The 19658-nt window shown below is 42.4% G+C and overlaps 1 protein-coding gene across 9 annotated transcripts in view; it reads left to right on the top strand.

The window, feature by feature from the left end:
• The first annotated feature begins 461 nt into the window (after window positions 1–461).
• SAMD12 (sterile alpha motif domain containing 12) overlaps window positions 462–19658 on the top strand; it is a 380602-nt gene continuing 361405 nt past the window's right edge. For 3 of the 9 annotated variants that reach the window (XR_009223284.1, XM_058564832.1, XM_058564833.1), the window contains exon 1: window positions 468–609. Coding sequence is in view for 8 of the 9 variants with exons in the window: in XM_058564832.1 (XP_058420815.1) it covers window positions 597–609 (13 nt within the window). In the remaining variant the exon portion in view is untranslated. Of the gene's footprint in view, window positions 610–19658 lie in introns of all 9 variants that reach the window. The other 6 variants (XM_058564835.1, XM_058564836.1, XM_058564834.1 and 3 more) reach the window with 5 other exon arrangements.

Genomic DNA, 19658 nt, shown 5'->3' with positions numbered 1-19658 from the left:
CTGCTCTCTGGCCCAGGCGGAGAACCACAGGCGGCCGGTGGCTCTGCTCTCCTCACTAAATCGGTGGCCAAGGAGGCCAGCGAACAAGCTCAGACCACATCACCAACCCCGCCGCCTCTTGCCTCCCGCACGACCCCTGCCAGGTGCTTACCCTCTTCTAACTGACAGAGAAGATCTCAATCACGGGTCTCTACTCTTAGCGCCGAACGAAACCCAGAGCATGGCATCTTGGGAAATGTAGTCCCCGCTACCTCCCGGGGTCCCCGGGTCCGCTCAATAAGACACCCCCAGGAAAGATTGCTCTACCTGGGTCAGCTGAAGCTGGAGCTACTGTCCGAGTGGGGAAGCGGGACCGCGCTCCGCGGAGGACTTGAGGTCCTTTCACGGGTCCGAGCGAAGGGAGGGAACTACATTTCCCAGGCCGCCTTGCTCCGAGCCGGGAGCCGGTAGCCTCGCTTTGCGTGACCGCGGCAGGTTGGTCCTGGAGCAGATGAGCGCAGAATATTTAGGAGAAAGCGCGAGGACGGGGGGAGCGCGGGGCAGGAGGAGTACCTCGGCCAAGAAAATCATGCATGCGTTAGGGAAGCTCTGAGAGAATGGCTGTGGAAGGTAAGGGACGCTTGGGCATTTTAAGCTCCCTCTTAACCCGCGCACCCCAATACACACATCCCTGACGAATCTTGGGGAACGTGGGGAGGAGAAGAAAGCGGGTGGTGGCGAGCGGGCCCTTTCCTCCTACACGTCTTGGCACTCACCTGAGCCACCGAAGGCCAGCAGGCGCTTTATTCAGTTGCTTTGGAAAGACATGGAGGTGCGCAGGACTTTAGGGTTGGAGACGAAGAGTGCCCCTAATGCGAAACGCTGTGCTGGAAATAGGGGGAAAGCCGGAGAGACCAGCATGAGGTCTCAGCCCCGAGGTGCCCTTTTCGTTGCCTCCTCCCACCGGGGCCGGCTGGGTGGCCATGAGGCTGGGGATGCTCGCTTTACCCCCCACACGTGGGAGAGGACCCCCGCCAGGTGCGTCATCGGGAAGCATGCACTGCGATTGGATCGAGGGCCCCTCGTCGTGTGCACCCAGCAGCGGTGGCAGCAGATATACCCAGAGGGTGGAGGTGTCCCTACACCTGTCTCTGTATATACAACCCTCCCGGGCTTAGTCAAGTTTACAGAAACGAAATGGCATCAGCCCAGGAAAAAAAGGACAACCAACCTCTTCGATTTGGGTGAATCCTTTTCTTTGAAGACCACCTTCCTCCTTCCTAGTATAATTTTGGCCTGTGGCTTTGTAGTTTTGGCTCTGCCATCCTGCCTCCTTTGAACTTCCTGGTTGAAAGCAGGGACAGGCCGTTTGTGAGGGATCCGAGTTTTCATTTCACATTCTCTTACCTTGGAACGCAGGGGTTTTTTTTTTTGTTGAGGGTAATTTCTGGGAAAAAAGACGTGGACCAGGTGTGTTTGTGATCTCAAATTAGAAGTCAGACTGGGCGCCAATGATGAAATGATCCAGGCACTAAAGGGGAGCCTGTGTTCACCTACAGAATTATGGTTCCTGAGTGTGGCTCAGGTCAGAGGGGAACTGGGGTAGGAAAAAGAGGGCATGTCTGCCAGCTGCATCAGGTTCCTTGCCAAGGGGAAATGAGCCTGTTCCTTGTAGGGTGGAGGCAAGGAGCCCTGAGGGCTTGCTTGCTTCCCTCCTCCCTCCCCGCCCCAGGTGAGAGAAACAGCTAATTGTTTTTAAACTTTTTTTTGTGTGTGTGAGGAAGATCAGCCTTGAGCTAACATCCATGCTAATCCTCCTCTTTTTGCTGAGGAAGACTGGCTCTGAGCTAACATCTATTGCCAATCCTCCCCCCTCTTTTCCCCCCAAAGCCCCAGTAGATAGTTGTATGTCATAGTTGCACATCCTTCTAGTTGCTGTATGTGGGACGCAGTCTCAGCATGGCCGGAGAAGCGGTGCGTCAGTGCGGGCGCGGGATCCGAACCTGGGCCGCCAGTAGTGGAGCGCGCGCACTTAACCGCTAAGCCACGGAGCCGGCCGGAAACTGAGCTAATCTGACTCTTGCTCTGTCTTTAACTACTTAACCTGAAGTAGCAACAACCGAGCTCAAATGCTTAGGACCTATTAACTCAGGAAGCTATTGCTTTTGGGCTATCTCAGGTTCAGAGATCTTCAGCTGGCCTCTTCTTTCTATCTATATTTAATATATTTGGCTTTTCAATATATATATATATGTATATGTATATATCTCATATATGTGGCTTTGAAAAACCAAATAACCAAAGACTTTTCCAAGTTTTCTTTTCTGTGCAAACGTAGTAATAGGGTGAGAATCTGGCTTTTTCACATTGTTATAGTTGATAAGTGAGACAAGATGTAAAAAAAAATAACTGAGGTAAAGTTCGTCCTGAGCTTGAGGCCAAGGATGAGTTGACCTGTTGGCGCCCCTTTGCTTCACTACTCAGATGACATTGATTATCCTGTCTTCTCTTCCCTGCTCATCTATGTCCCCAAGTGAGGGGCACTCCTGCTGGCTGCCAGTCCACAGTGTACTTGAAAACGATTTCCTGCTCGCTGGAAGAAGTATAGAATTAGTCATATTTCTTGTCTGATGGGTTATTATACCAGCAAAGCCAGACCTTACAAAAACAAGGGCTTTGGAAGGAAGTATGCATGGACTGGGAAGAGCTTATTTTATTTTCTAGTGACTTATTTGGTTCAAGTGCCTTGTCTAGTAAACAGGAGATCCTGAGTTTGAATCACAATGTGGTCTTAACTTGAAGAATGCGGGGAGAATTTTAAACTTTGGCTGCCAATATGATTCCTATCTCTGGTCTTTGCAATGGCAGTTTTCTTGTCCTGAACTGGGCCCTTCCGGCTATCCTCACTTGGTCTTTCAAGGCTCAGGGAAAACTTCATTTCTCTGGGAACCTGTCCCAGCCCTGCCTTCCCTCTACCTTCACAGTGCTCTGCCCCAGTCTGTGGGAGAGCACTAAGTTTTTTTAGCACCTGTGCTTCCATCTATCCTAACACTTAACATACTTAATCTCTCTCTCTCTCTCTAGACTGTAAGACTACAACCCCTTGAGAGGAGGGACCATGTACTCTGACTTTATATTCCCAACCAATAGCACAGTACCTGACCCATGATAAGTGCTCAGCAAATGCTCATGGAATGCATGGGAAATAAATTCACGGAACTTTTGTAACTGACTCCCTAAGGGTGCATGGGGCTTTCTTAGGAGCCCAAATGCCATAAAATAGGGGACTTTTGAGAAATTTTAAGGTAGGGGAGACTTTTAAAGGAGGTGACCCTCTCTTCAGTCTTTTGTCCTGATGCTCAAAGACTCTTCTAGAGCAGTGGGTCTCATCTGAGGGGGACATTGTCCTCCTAGGGCTTGTTTGAGATATGTAGGAATTGCTACTGGGGGCTGCTGTTGGTATTTTGTGCACTTGGGCCAGGGATGCCGAACGTTGTGCAGTGTGTGGCCATCCCAGGCAAAGTTCCCCACCCAAGACCAAGTAATGATGAGTTTCGCCAAGCTCCTTGAGATTCACTGATTCAGAGAATAAGGAATTTTGCTAGAGGAACTGGGATAGGAAATAGAATACGTGTTACATAACATCTGATTTAGTTTCTGCATCTGGAAAAAATGGGCACGCTGTCTATGTCCCAGGATGGTTGTGAGGATTAAGTAAAGGAAAGGACTTATAGAAGAATGCCTGAAACATGGATCCTTAGAAAATGCTATTTGTACTCCTCCTATCCTTCTCCATAAAAAAAACAAAACAAAGCTCTTCTACTTAGCACGTGTGTTTTGTATCCTGAATTTTCACTTATTCACGCCAGTCTTTCTAATTGGTAACAAATTAGAAGGTTTTTATGATGTGTAAACTGTTTTAAGTAAGCTTGAACTTGTAAAGGTGTCAAGAGCAAGTAGGCAGCTCATTCATTTTGCTGAACCTGTAGCCTTGAGTTTAAGATGAAAAAGAGGTGCCCTCTTTTTATTGTTTTATGGCTATCCTGGGTTATGTTTTCTTCTCTGCATTTAATTACAACGTCCAGTTTCTATTCCCTAGCCTGGTTGTGACCCATGCCTTGCGTTTATGGGCAGCTGGGAGGCTTAGAGTTGTGCTTTCCAGCCACAGAACACATTATGGTCTGCATTCAGATTGGGATTATGTTGGCATCCATTGTCTTTTTAAAAAACCATTGCATTGTAATAAATTACTCCAAATAGCTGGAGAACTAGGACCACTAGAGAGGAGGTGGCATGCAGAAACCGCAGAGTAATCCATTCTCCATGGATAGACTGTGTAGACGGTTGTGTCCACTGAGACAAGGTTTTCTAACAGAAATGGATTGCAGTAGTATTCAGGGAGAGGAAAAAAGTGGATTCAACAGGGACAGTGTTGTATTCCTCTCTTTAGTCCAAGATTGGTGCTTGGCACTTAGGGGAGCACGGTAATTACGTCGTGAATGACGTATAAATGCCCCAAAGCAGGAGAAGGGTTCTCCTACTCCTTGTCTCCAATTCCTCTCCTCCTGGCTTCATCCTCAAGAGCTGTGTAAGAAAAGTAGGGTGGATGAACATTGTACGTAGTGTTTCTATTCCAGATCTGCTAGAATAGCCTCTCTTGCATGGCAGGAGGAGGATTCCAATATTCAGCACCCCCCGGCCCCAAAAATTTTAAATGGAAGGCTCTGTGCTCTAAATGACATCTGTGTTAGGGAATCTGAATTTTCCATCCTCAGTGAACAAATTGGCTTATCAAATAGCCTCTGATAAGTCATTCAATGTTCAGGTTCTATAGTTTTTTCCCCTGTAAATGAGTGAAAAAACTGCCCATCACCAAAATATTGTAAGGATAAATAATAATAACAGTGACTGGGCAAAAGAGCAAACGAGATAGTCAAATGCTTGTAGCAAAAAGAAGCAGTCGTAAATGACAACTCTGCACCCTGTTGAGTTCAGAACTGAGTCACAATGGGAGAGAAAAACGTCATCTTTGTTCCAAAGTGACATGGGTTATTTTTTCTGGCTTTGGGTTGGATGATCAAGTGGACTTGCTAACATTGTACCCTATCAGTGAACCCCTCATAGAAGTGCCTGCCTCTAACGCTGACAGCCCGGAGAGCAGAGAGAGTATGGGCTCCTCTGGTGGGACTCAAAGGGAGGGAGGAGGGTGAGACCCGAGCTGCCTATGCTTTGTTCTCTTTCACAGACTTGCATGTCAATAGTTGTCTTCTCTTCTCCTGAGGAGAACCGAGGAGACAGAGACCAGAAGGGCAATTCTCATGGATTTCTCCTCGTATGACAGACACATGGAGCAAGGAGGAAGATGGCTCTCTTGGTGCTAACTTACCTCATTTCTCCATTTTTCTAACCACATTTCCTTGTTGAGAGCATTGTTTATGTGCACCTCTCCTTGGTGGTGCTTTCTGAGGGCAGGCACTGTGTCTTCTGCCTGGCCCATGGTAGACCGTGCATGACGCTTGTTGAATGAACAAATGAATGAATGGAAGACCGATGGAGGATTATGAGTGCATCTGATTTCCATAGTAGCCCCCGTATACTCACAAGGAGAACTCCCAGTTGTGTTCATCTACAGAGTAGATGTAAAAGCAGTGGGACCGTGGACTAGTTTTCCTATCAGCTACTTATCTCTGCAGCATCACAGTGTTATTGTTCAACTAACTGCTACCCAATTCTCCTCCATTTCCCTGATCACCAAGGGTCTTTTTTTCCTTTTTATAACTTTTTTTTTTTTGTGTGTGAGGAGATCAGCCCTGTGCTAACATCCGCCAACCCCCCTCCCCTTTTTTTTTTTTTTTTTGCTGAGGAAGACGGCCCTGGGCTAACATCCGTGCCCATCTTCCTCCACTTTATATGGGACGCCGCCACAGCATGGCTTGCCAAGCAGTGCGTCTGTGCGTGCCCGGGATCTGAACCAGCGAACCCCGGGCCGCCGCAGCGGAGCACGCGCACTTAACCGCTTGCGCCACCGGGCCGGCCCCTCCTTTTTATAACTTTTATTTTGTTCTCCAGCCCATGAGATCTGACTTTCCTGCACCAGCAGCTTCTATTAATCACTCTGTTTTAGGACATGAGAGTCATGAAAGAAGCCCATCGTTGAAAATTCCTGTCCAATGACTGTGTGTGAGCAAGAAGTGAGGCCTCAAACCCTGCTTCTCAACTTGCTGTGGCAGTGTTCCTGCCACTCCCGTCTCATCCTCTTCGGGACCTCTCAGCCAGTTCAGATAGGGCTTCAGTCTAATCCTGCTGTTGCATTGCCTGGCCCAGCCCTTACTAATTCCTTTCAGCCACCCCTTTCTCCCTCATCTTGTCTCTTATGCCAGAAGAAGCACAGGCTGATACTAATAAGGGGAGATTATGTAGAGCCTTTGCTGGTGTAGCTGTGTTCTGTAATGCTGAGTCACAGTAGATGCTGTGGTGACATGTCACGGGCAGCCAGGGATCTGGAGCTGTGCCTGAACTCGGGGGAGTCAGCGTCAGATGTTGTGCACTTAATTAGGAGAAAGAAGGGAACTTGCAAACTCTTTCACTAGCATTCAGACAGCTTGGCGTTTTCTGTTGACAAGCAGTAGAGTACTGACTGTGTGCAAGGAACGCTACTAGATTTGGTGGGAAGTCTAATAAAAAGGGAGCTGAGTCCACTCTGCCTCCCGCCTCCACTTTAGTGATGGAGTCAGGGAAGCAGATTAGGCTGAGTGATATAAGTGCTAAATAAAAGTACAAGCAACATAACGTGGGAGGTCTGAACAAGTGGAGCATTTAGTTCTGAGCTGGATGGGGATGGCCTCGCCAAGGGGGGAGCATTTGAGTGAACTTTTGAGTAGGATATTGATGGGTGGGGAATGAGGGAAGGGCGTAAAACAGAGTGGTGTATGTGGAATATGTGCTACCTGATGGATTTTTTTCCCCCAAGTCCGGGGGCTCTGGTTGTTGAGCCCTTTATGGGCAGGAAAGTGAAGGAGGATGCGCCTAAGTCGTGTCTGGTACATTCCTTTTCCTACAGGCTCTATTATCTGCTTGGCCAAACCTTCAGCACTCCCGACAGCCCAGTTGGATCTTGCATATGGTCCTTTTGAAACCACAGGAGCAAGCAAGGAAAGCTGCTCTCCTGTAAATCACACTGATTCCTCCCCAATTTTCTGAAGTGGAATGTAGCAGCACTGCCAGCTCCAAGCTGGCTCATGAGAGCAGATTTGGCTATATTTAGTCTGATTTTTCTAAAGTGTGGGTGCAAGAAGCTGCTTGTACAGCTCACGTCCCCAAATGAAGAGCACGAAGGGGCGGCAGCTGTCAGGTGACAGGGGTGGCCGCCTGACTGCCTTCCAAGCCTTTTTCCAAGGGTGCTGGGGCTGGGAGGAGCCAGCTGGCAAGTTCAGTTTCTTTGCTCCTCGACTGCCTTGCCTGCTGTAGAAGGTGTTTGGATTCTGTCTAGCAAATCCCAAGTCTTCAGTCACTTGTCGGATGTTTGTGGACCTCACAGCTACAGCTGAGCGGGAGAGCTGGGGTACAGAATGGTCTCAGGCCTGCTCGTGTCTCGCTGTGGGGGCTATAGCACTCACAGTGCTGTCTTTAAATATACAAGCTCTATAGCCGGACTGGTGTGAACCCCAGCTCTGCTGAGGACCTGCTGTATGGGTTTGGGCAGTTCACTGAACAGCTCTGAGGCTCCTTTGCTCATCTATCAAATGGGAATGTTAATAGTAATGACCTCATAGGCATGTTGAGAGGGTTAAATTAGTATCAATAAAGCTCTTACATCCCATTCTGGTAGTTGCTCAATAAACACTTAGCAAATGTTAGGCAAGATGATGGCGATGGTGCTGTCTCTCGTTGTCTCCCTACAATGCTTAAGAAAGCATGGGGCCGTTTTTGTGGCCCCATGGTAATACAGTGTTTGGTATAATAGTAGGAACTCAATGAAGGAATGCAGGTTCTCAGAGTTGGGATAAGACTAATACAATGTAATTGATAAAATATAAGATCCTCACTTTTAAATGTATTATTTGATTTATTCATTAACTGATTATCTGATCTCATATCTGCAGTTATGAGGCAACAGAGGGAAGTAAAATTGTCATGAAATATTGACTAAGGACTTGTCACTTAAATAATGTTTCCTCACCAAAAATTTACTTGCCACTTAACATCCACGATTTTGTAGGTTGGGCTCTCTCTGATGGTCTGATAATTGCTCAACCATACAATATATATATATATAAATTGGTTGCAAAAAGGAATTTCACATCTTGCAAAAGGGAAAAAATTTCATGGATTCTATGAAAGTGACATTGGAGAACTGATGGAATCATACAGCCATGGTCCAATTAAGATCTGGCTGAGTTATGCCAGATAACCATTAAAGAAGAGAAAATTGACCTAAAATGCTGACTTGATAGGCATCAGAGAAAAACATTAGGACCATCTAAGGATTACGAGAAGTCTTTGAAAAGTGATGCCCTGAAATATTTTGGGACAAAATAATCTCCTTTATAAATGGGCTATGAAAAGTCAAATATGAAATGAAAAATGTTTTGTCCTGCTGCCATAAATCTTGTTGCAGAAGTTATATAACAAATAAAAAATGAGTTATTTTCTTGTTCTGGAAGTTAACATTTATAATTATAACCTAAATTTGGTTACTTAGGAGATAAACTTCTCAGTTTCTCTTTTCAAGATAGAGTATCATTCCAACTATTTCATTGTTAATTTTGAAACTTGAGTCCCTATTTCAAGTGTTCTCTTTCTCTGTTCTATATTAGTATTTTAAAAAATTTAAAATCTGGGTTATTTATATTTTACGTACAGTAAAATTCATCTTTTGTAGTTCTTTGAGTTTTGACAAGCATATACAATGTATTCATTCTTATAACCACCACCAAAATCGAGTTCAATTCCTACACCCCGGGAAGTTTCCTTGTGCCCCTTTGAAGTTACCGTTCACTCCATCCACAGCCTCTAACAACCACTGCACTGAATTCTGTCCCTATACTTTTGCCTTTTCCAGAATGTCATATAAATGAAATCATATACTGTGTTGCTATTTGAGTCTAGCTTCTTTCACTTAATGTATTTGAGATTCATCCGTATTGTTGCATGGATCAATAGTTCAGTCCTTTTAACTGCTGTGTAGTATTCCGTTGAATGGATGTACCACAGTTTTTCCATTTACTAGTTGAAGTACATTTAGATTGTCTCCAGTTCTTGGTAGTTATGAATAAACCACTATAAATAGTTGTGTGCAGGTTTTTGTGTGAACATAAGTTTATTTCTCTTGTATAAATAGCTAGGAGTGAGATTTTTGAGTCATATAGTAAGTGTGTTTTAACTTTATAAGAAACTGCCAATTTGTTTTCTAGAGTTACTGAGCCTCATACATATTTTCCTCGGTTGGGATTTTTTTCTCTGTATTAATCATCTGCTGATAACGAGGTCTTCACAAGAATAAGAGAATTACACTGGTGGGGACTACGCAGGCAGTTGTATGGTATTAGAAGGAAACAGCTTTCCAGAAGTGAGTTCCTTGAGCTGCATCATAGAAGAGCGTGCAGTATAGCTATAGTGAATATACACGCTGGTTTCCAGGTTATCCCAGACTTCAAGCATGGGTAAAGCCCAGAAATGCCACTGGTTTTGCGTCCAAAAGAAAGCCGTTAAATTCACTTTTATAATAAGTAACACAAGAATTTGTCATCAAGTTCTAGACTGTTGTTGTGGAAAAGCAGTCAGATTAGGAAAGCAGCCCAGATGAGGGAGGGCTTACTTTTGGAGAAAATTAGGCAAGAACATGAAGACAGGAAAGAGATCATCTTTGAGAGGCCACAGAAAGTGAGATTAACTAGAGCAGGGGAAAAACTTACCTGTCCCTGAAAGGAACTGGTCTTGCCTGCCAAGGGGAGTGATGCACTCCATTTTGTGAAGCCTAAGAAAAGGTTAGTTGACTCTGTTTCTAGTGTGATTTAGATTTTGAGGATGATAGGTGGTTTTGCGGCTCTGTGCAGTTCTGATTTAGAATTGGGTTTTTCACCAGCTGTCCCTTTATACAATGCCTGGAGCAGTGCCTGGTTCACCTGCAGAGACCACATTTTACTCAGCCACAAATTGGGTATAGGGCCTGACAGCAGAATTGCTTCCAAATGCAAAAGAGTCTTGGAGGTATAATTTGGATGTGAACACATTAGGATTTCCAGGATTTCCCACTGGTCTGTGAGACCATGGGGTGGAATATTTGAATTTAGGATTGCAACAGAATTCCTGGATACGTGGTTGCCTTAACTCTATGGTATTTGAAGTTGTAAATGTCAACTCAGGGTTTGTTGTCCTTTTTTTTTCTTTTTTGAAGAAGATACCTGTGCATTACATGGAGGTGAAAATATGATGTTATTAATCAGGCTTCAGTAGATGTACTTTGCACTTGATTTTGTCTGGAGTTTTATTGTCCCCTTGATGAGCAGGGGTTTATAGGTGGAAGAGAGAAAACAATCAGTAGCCAAGAAATGGAGGTGAGACATCCCACTCCTGGCCTTGGCTGAGTTATTACCCCTTTCTTTCCCTTTCCATCTCTGAGAGGAACACCAGATGTAGTACTTCCTGATCCCTGAGCTCTTGCTTTCTGTTTCTTTTCTGCTCTCTGAGAAAACTTAGCTTTTGTTGTTGTGGTTGTTTAATAGACATTTCTGCATGGATAAACTGTAGGATTGACATTTTGTGTTCAAGTCATCTGGGAAACTTCTGTGGGTATAGCATTTACTTCCTGTAGCTTAGAAGTGGAATATTCTTCATTTTGTGCACAAATACTTATTGAGTACCTACTATGGGCCAGGCTCTAGTGGAGTTTGATTTATAGTCCTATGGTGTGGTGGCTAAGCTTAGAAAAGCAAGTGTGCTGCAGATCGAGCTCTGCTTAGGTCGTGTTACCTTAATGATGAGATTCTCCTGGGGCACTTGATAACATCCACACTCCTACTCCCCTCCCTTGGGTGTATGTTTTTTTTTTTTTTTCTTTTGGTAAATCAGAAATGAGATCCTGAATCTAACATGTGCCCCCTGAGTCATTCTTAATAAACATATTTGGGAGACACTGATATAAGGGCAGGGTTCTTAATCTAAGATCACAAGAGAGGATTGAAGGTTTCATGGGATCCTCAATCCCCTTCCAGCTGTGTGCACAATTTGTACATGGACATTATGTGTATTGTTCATGGGGAAAGAGACTGGGCTTTCATTCTGTTCTCACAGGGGCTGAGGATGAGTAAGATGAGCTCCATGAGAACATGCACTTAACTTTTATTCTCTGATACATCTCCAGTGCCTACAACCATGTCTGGCACAAAGAAGGCACGCAACTGTTGGTTGAGTAAACAAGGGAACTAACGTTATTTTGTGTCTACTCTGAGCTAGGCTCTTGATGTCCATGCTTTAAACATGAATTTTCATAATGCACTGGGATAGGAGGTGTTCCCATCCAATAGTGGAGAGACTTTAGGTCCAGAGAAGGTAAGTAATTTCCCCAGTGCCACACAGCTAATTCGTGGTGGAACTGGGCTCTGTTGCCAAATTTGCTATATTCCAGAGTCCTTGTGTTTTCGCTGTCCTGTGTTGTTTTCTGGTTTTGTTCCAGTTTAGTGGTTTGATTCTGGTTTACCAGCTGTCTTTTGGAAACTTTGGTAATTTAAAAAAAAAAAACATAATAAAACAAGACATACCTTATTTGTGTTCTACAATAGGGAAAATTCTTCCAGGTTTATGGCTCAAATCTCTGATAAGATGTTTCTGTTGATATTGACTCGCTACAATTTTATTTCTCTCTTTGTAAGGAGCCCCAGGCTTTGGGGTTTTGGTTGCTTTCCCATGTTGCCTTCCAAATTCACTTGGGTGCCCAGCACAATTAGTGTACATTTCTATTTTATTTGGATAATAAGTATTCATTATTATTACAGTGTGATAAGCTAAGCACTGTGAACAGCACTGGCCATAAAAGAATCTAAGGCTATGAACCTTCTCCTTGTGGGGCTTACAGTCAAGTCAGAGATTCAAGGATCTAGCTGTAAATATTTCCCAGTAAAGAAGGTGTGGACTTGGGCAGGGCATGTGGGCAGAGTAGGCTGTGTAGGGGCTCTGCTCTCAATCAGGGGAGCTGCCATGCCCACAGCAATGGCCCTCCCACCACCCTGAACTCCCTGTGAGAAGTCCTTATAGGTATTTTTTTAAAAGAGTGGACTAACGGTTGGTCATAGCCTGGAGAGACTGTAAAAACAAGGAAGCTGAAGTCATGTAATAAGATGATATGGGGAAAGGAACCGAGGGGAGCAGATGTGAGAAACTTCATAGGGAAAAAAAGATAGGATTTGGGATTGTTTAGTTATAGGGTGTGGCAGATGCATAGTTGCTCCCAACTCTTCAGGGGCTCCCCGCTGCCAATAAAATCAAGTCCAGGGACTGGCCCGGTGGCGCAGCGGTTAAGGGCTCACGCGCTCCGCTTTGGCAGCCCGGGGTTCGCAGGTTCGGATCCCAGGCGCACACCGACACGCTGCTTGTCAAGCCGTGCTGTGGTGGCGTCCCGTATAAAGTGGAGGAAGATGGGCACAGATGTTATCCCAGGACCAATCTTCCTCAGCAAAAAAGAGGAAGATTGGTATTGGATGTTAGCTCAGGGCTGATCTTCCTCACACACGAGAAAAAATTCAAGTCCAAACTCCTCAGCAGTCAGGGCCCTTCACCGCCTTCCTGTTCTAGGCTGATTTCCCACCCCTCTCCTTTAGGAATCTTTCCTGATATTCACAGAGCCAGGGATCAGCTGTTTGCTGGCCCACAATGTGCCTCGAATACCTGCTGGCTTTATGTTCTTCCCACCTTGAAGGCCTTTCTCCCAGTTGTTCACATGTTCTTCTCACATCCTTCTATCTATATGTCTAAGGCAAGAGAATAGGGGGGTGGGAGAGGAGATCTTGTGTGAGAAGAGCATGACTGCCAGGCAACTGCAGTGTTTAAGGGACGGGATGAGGAAGAGGAATCTGAAGGAGACAGGAAGAAGCAACCAGTGGTAGTAGGGAACCATCTGGAAGATGGAGTGTGTCAACATCGCCTGATGCAGAAAGACAGCCAGCTAGGGTGTACTGGGAAGTGCCCATGGGTTTGGCAAGTAGTAAAAGGCTTTCTGATGAAATGGGGAAGCAAATCTACCTTATAATAGTTTAAGGATCAAGTGGGTGATGAGAAAGCTACTCTTGATGCAAATATATAGTAATGGAGAAAAGGAAATGTATCCAAGTAGAAAGAAGGGAGAAATAGTTATAGCAAGAGAGGGCAAGGTCAAAGGAGTTGTAAATGTGGTAAGAAGTTGAAAGTATGAAGACAAAGGGCCTACCTAGATGGGAAACAAGTTCAAAGGAAGCGTTTTTTTTTTTAGCTAGGAAATATTTGGGAGTGTTTATAGACTGTGTGAATTGACCTAGTGGAGAGGGAGGTTTTGAAGATAGAAAAATAGAAGGGATAATTGGTAGAGCAGGGGCCATCGGGAATTTAGATGTATTATCTCTTGGAGAAGGTCCTGTTCTTTCTGGAATGGGTGGGTGGTGTGTGGTGTGGATAAGGAATGTTGTAACTGTTAAATATATAATTATCAAAAAATATTAGTAGCTATACTGTATGATAGGCACTGTTCTAACTGCTTATCATATATTAGCTCATTAATCTTCACATCAACCCTATCTATAAAAAATAAAAGGGGCACAGAGAGGTTAAGTAACTTGCCCACAGTCACTCAGCCAGTAAGTAGTAGAGCTGGAATTTGATAAAAACAAAAGATGTCCATCCAATTTCCTAGTTGGGACACTTTGAAGAATACTGGATTAAGACATTATCATCTTCAGAATTTTCTGTAAATATGAGACTATTAAAGGATAACCTATAAGAATATGTGGGCGATTGACAATTTCTTGTGAATTCGTCTCTTTGGTGATAACTAACTCCAGGTAGGTCAGGGATGGAGTAGGAGGAATTCTAATTCTCACATGTTGGGGGAGGGTATAATTTTTGGAACATGAGCCATTTTCTGGAGAGGTTAGGCCTTAGTGGGTGCTTGCCTGTGGAGCACGGGTTGGGTGCCCAGGTCAGCCAGCAGGTACCACGAGGGCATTTTGATCCTACAGCCTGGGTTTGGGGTTTCAGGAAGACAACAGCATATAAGGGTGATGTCAGAAAGGAAAGGTGAAAAGATGCGGAAAAGAAACTTGGCCAACTTCGCAATTTTGCCAAGACAAGAACATGATCTCCATTTCCTTCTCCTATCTCCTGCCCCCTTCCTGCTTTTAAAGGCCTTAAAATTTAGGTTTCCAGGGTGCTGAGGCCATTGTCCCTGATTCTAATGGTAAGGGAGAGTGATTTCCCCTGGCTGATGCTCTCTCTGTTGCTTGCTAAGTGCCACTATACAACCCCATGAAGCTGCAGCCTCCCTCTGACCTGCTTTGCCTGACCTGGGTTTCTAATTGAAACTCAATAGCTGGTAGCTTTGGCGCCCGCGTGTTTTCTGGGGCTCACCCCAAGGCCATCATTGAAATCATACTGCCCTGGCTTTACACAGCACTCTGTGCTTTCCAAGGTACAGTTCTCATTTGAGCCACAGCTGATCCATTGGCAGCTGGAACAGGCACTCTTGTTCCCATTTCATAGATAAGGACATGAAGGCTCCCTTGCCCAAGATCACATAACTCCTTAGATTTAGAACTTGGTGTCGTGAGTCTTTTTATTATGGCTTCTATCCTTGTTGCCGTGATTGGAAGGGAGGGCAGTGCCTACTTCTAAGGTATTTGCAAGTGGGATGTTCTAAAAAGAATCAAGGATTTTTCTTTAATTATGGATGAAGGCAGCCCGAATGGGGCCTAAGGTCATGGAGGTGCCCAATCCTTGGCTCAAGTGATAAATTCCTTTTTTTTCCTCTCCCAGTATTTTGTTGAATCTCCATAACCATATCTTCTAAATAGCTATATTAAAGCAATATTTAAAAAACATATTCTGGGCATGAAAATCTTTCATATTCACCATAGAAATAAAAAATCATGCAAACACAAATAAGAATAACTGTAGCTAACATTTATTAAGCACTCACTGATGTTAGCAGCTGGGGTTGTTCTTCAGCCAGTATACCGTGGTACAGCTATACTGGTTGTTGATAGCCAATGACTATTCTGATGGGTTGGGGTCCAGGCTATACTGGTTGTTGTTTATTTTGAATATCCTACATATTCACAATAATCCTATGAGATGGTTAATAATATTATCTCCATTTCCTCCATGAAAAGTTAAGGCCCAGAGTGATTAAATCATCCCCGAGGTCACCAGCTGGTAAATGACACAGTAAGAATTCAAGCCCAAATTCAGGTGACTTCATTGTCTACTCTGTTGCTACTAAACTAGTTGGCCACTCGGATACACAGATAACCCCAGGGAAAGTTCATATTTCCTTCTGGGCTTTATATAAGTAACTTTCTGTACGTGGAGTAACAGAAGTCATTCTAGCAAATCTTAATAGTTGTTTAGTTGTTGATAAAATATTAATGAATTTTATTTATTCTCCTTTTTTTTTTTTGTTTTGTAATGTGTGTAAGCACAATGAGCAATCTTATTCTCCTTAGATACAGGACTTATGAGGGCAATGATGGAAGTTCTTGAGAGGACAACAAATAATTGTCCGAGTTTCAGAAGGTATCATCCCATTCTGTCAGTGGTTGATGGTTGTGTCGATGTTGAGGTTAGAGGCATGGAAAACACTCACCTAAACTACCATATGATCCAGCTATTCCACTGCTGGATATTTATCCAAAGAACTTGAAAACACCAATGCATAAAGATACACGCACCCCTGTGTTCATTGCAGCGTTATTCACGATAGCCAAGACTTGGAAGCAACCTAAGTGCCCATCAAAGGACGAATGGATAAAGAAGATGTGGTATATACACACAATGGAATACTACTCAGCCATAAGAAACGATGAAATCCAGCCATTTGTGACAACATGGATGGACATTTCGGGTATTATGCGAAGCGAAATAAGTTAGAGGGAGAAGGTCAAATACCGTATGATTTCCTTCATTAAGTAGTGGATAATAACAATAAACAAACGCATAGAGACAGAGATTGGATTGCTGGTTACCAGAGGGGAAGGGGGAAGGGGGGAGGGGGGAGGGCGAAAGGGATAATTCAGCACTTGTGTGTGGTGATGGGTTGTAATTAGTATTTGGGTGGTGAACATGATGTAATCTGTGCAGAAATAGAAGTATAATGTACACCTGAAATTTATACAATGTTATAAACCAATGTTACTGCAATAAATAAAAAATTTAAAAAAAATGGTGTATTGCTGTTAGATGGAATGAGAGGTCTGTGCAACATGAGGACAGGATCCAAATTAGTTGTAAAACTCAGAGTTGTAACACATTTCTTTTTAATTGAGGTAACGTTGGTTTATAACAAATTTCAGGTGTACATCATTATATTTTGACTTCTGTATAGACTGCATTGTATTCACCACCAAAAGTCTAGTTGCCATCTGTCACTATACACATTTGCCCCTTTACCCCTTTTACTCTCTCTCCACCCCCTTCCCCTCTAGTAACCATCAGTCTGTTCTCTGTATCTATGTGTTTGTTTATCTTCTATATTTGAGTGAAATCATATGGTATTTGTCTGTCTCTGACTTATTTTGCTTAGCATAATACGCTCAAGATCTATTCATGTTGCAAATGGCCAGATTTCATCTTTTTTATGGCTGAGTAGTGTTCCATTGTATATATACCACATCTTCTTTATCCATTTATCCATCAGTGGGCACTTAGGTTGTTTCCAAGTCTCGGCTATTGTGAATAATGCTGCAATGAACATAGGGGTGCATACATTTTTTCAAATTAGTGTTTTCATGTTCTTTGGATAAATACACAGAAGTAGAATAGCTGGATCATATGGTAGTTCTATTTTTAATTTTTTGAAGAATCTCTATACTGTTTTCCGTAGAGGCTGCACCAGTCTACATTTCCACCAGCAGTGTACAAAGATTCCCTTTTCTCCACATCCTTTCCAACACTTATTATTTCTTGTCTTTTTGATAATTGCCATTCTGACGGGTGTGAGGTGATATCTCATGGTTTTGATTTGCCTTTCCCTAATAATTAGTGATGTTGAACATCTTTTCATGTGCCTGTTGGCCATCTGTGTATCTTCTTTGGAAAATGCTCGGATCCTTTGCCCATTTTTTAAATAGGTTGTTTGTTCTTCTGTTGTTGAATTGTATGAGTTCTTCATATAGTTTGGATATTAACCCCTTGTTGGATATATGATTTGCCAATATCTTCTCCCAACTGATAGGTTGTCTTTTCGTTTTGTTGATGGTTTCCTTTGCTGTGTAACACGCTTCTTAAGGTGAGCTTGCCCACCCTTATTACAGCTTATTGATGATTCACATGCACTACTTTTATTTGATTATTGCCATGGCATTTTATTCTATTTTTCAATATATTCTTTTAGCAGGCTTTCTACTTGTCCTTTTCTTTTGGAGTTTCACTTTGGTCTCCTAGTCTCCCTGGTCATTCTAATGTTTCATTGATCTTTTTTTTTTTTTTTTGCTTCTACTGTGGAGGCTGTTCAGCTATTTTTATTCTTAATGTTTTTAAATCTTTAAATATTCAGAAACACTGCAATTCTTATATTCAGCCGCTATGTATCTATGACCTCTTAAGCGTTAACATTTCTAAATTAGGATTTCACTTTTCAGGTGATGAAACGTATACCCAAATATTTTATATACAAGTATAGACAGATAAATATTTTCTACCATTTGTTAAATGTTTACTGTATATTGCTCTGTCTATGCCTAGTACATTGTGTTTATTCCCATTTTGCATATGAGGAAACAGTCTTTGGATAGTTACTTGTCTGAGGCCACTTAGTAAAACAAGTTGGGAGTGAAGCCTGTGTATGCATGTATAGTTCAAATCATCATTATAATCGTGGCTGAATTTATTGAGTACTTCCTATATGCCAGAAAGTATGATAAGAACTTGACAAATTAAAACTTAGATTTTATTTTTGTTAGTTATATGTGAACATTATTTAAAAATTAGTCATTGTCAAATCTTTAAAAAAATGCTTTATAATGTTGTTTGCTTAGTGTTCTATAAACTTATCGCTAATTCAAATGAAGAGTTTCTCTGTTGGTTAAATCTCCTCCCAATACATTCATACACTAGGTATTCTGTCAGTTTCTTCTCACTGAAGAAATTTTCCCTAAAGAATTCTGACTTGTTTCAAATAGGTCTCTAGACTTGATTTAGAGCTGTTGTGGATTTCCTTTTACCTCAGTCCTTGGAGAGCCTTTCTGGATGTCTTTGTGTTACATTCCCTCTTCTGGGATCCTGGGTCTTCCTGTTACTTTGTTTTCACCTTGGTTGTGAATGGAGCACATCCTCCAATTACCTCCTGAGGAAAGGTACATGGGAAGCATACTTTTGAGAACTTGCATATCTGAAAAAGTAGTTACTCTACCCTTGTACTTAATTGATAACTTGATTAAATTTTAAAAGTTAAGTTGGAAATTATCTTCCCTCACAATTTTGAAGCATCTAATATTGTCTAGTTTCTAGTCTTGTTTTTGAAAAGTCTGAAGCCATTCTGATTCTTGATCATTTGTATGAAATATACATTTTTCTTCTTGAAATTATTTAATCTTTATCCCTAGTGTTGAGAAATTTTATGAGACTAGGCCTTGTTGTGAGTTTCTTTTTATCCATTGTATTGTGTATTTAGTGATCTTTCAAAATGCAGACTCATGTCATTCATTTCTGGGAATTATTTTTGAATTATTTGTTTGATTTCCTTTTATTCGATTTGTTTTTTATTTCTCTAGCTGCTGTTTTTCAGATGATAAATTTCCCAGACTGGTTCTTATTTTTGAAGTTTGTTTCCTATTTCCTATCTCTGTTCTTTTTGTTTTCTGGTAGATTAATTTTATCTTTCAAGCTTCTATGGCATTTATGATTTTTACTATCATTTTTAATTTTTCAAGAGATTTCTTTTGGTTTTCTGAAATTTTTATAACATCCTAATCTTTTGTGGATGTAATATCTGTTCATATTTCATTGAGGATATTAATGCTAACATTTTTGTATTTCGATTGAATTGTACTTTGCTCTCCATATTTCTTCCAAGTTGTTTTTTTTCCTATTTGTTGATTATGGTCTCCTTTCATGTTAGATATTTTCTTCAAATGTTTGTAGATATTTGGTTCTCTGCTCAGATTTGAGTGGCCTGCTTTAAAAAAAAAAATTGAAAGCTCTCTATGTATGCATGAGGCCTGTCAATCCATGGTTTTCATTGTAAGGTGAACTGGCTGGATGTTTTTAGCAGAAGGGTGGGAGGGAGTCTTCTTATGTCAGAATGTTTAGGTCTTTTTTATTGGACTGGTTGGTTATTCAGAGAAGACCCAATATTTGAAGTCTAAAATCTGATTCCAGAGTTTGTGCCCTTATCCACTCATTTTATTAACTTTCAGATAAGGTTCAATGTCTGGGTATATTCCATTGTATTATTTCTTTCTTTTTTTTTTTTTTTTTTTGTGAGGAAGGGCAGCCCTGAG

This window comes from Diceros bicornis, chromosome 21 (assembly GCF_020826845.1).
Source record: "Diceros bicornis minor isolate mBicDic1 chromosome 21, mDicBic1.mat.cur, whole genome shotgun sequence".
NCBI classification, from domain to species: Eukaryota; Metazoa; Chordata; class Mammalia; order Perissodactyla; family Rhinocerotidae; genus Diceros; species Diceros bicornis.
The sequence above is the reverse complement of the archived record's forward strand: the minus strand, read 5'-3'. Positions and strand labels throughout refer to the sequence as shown.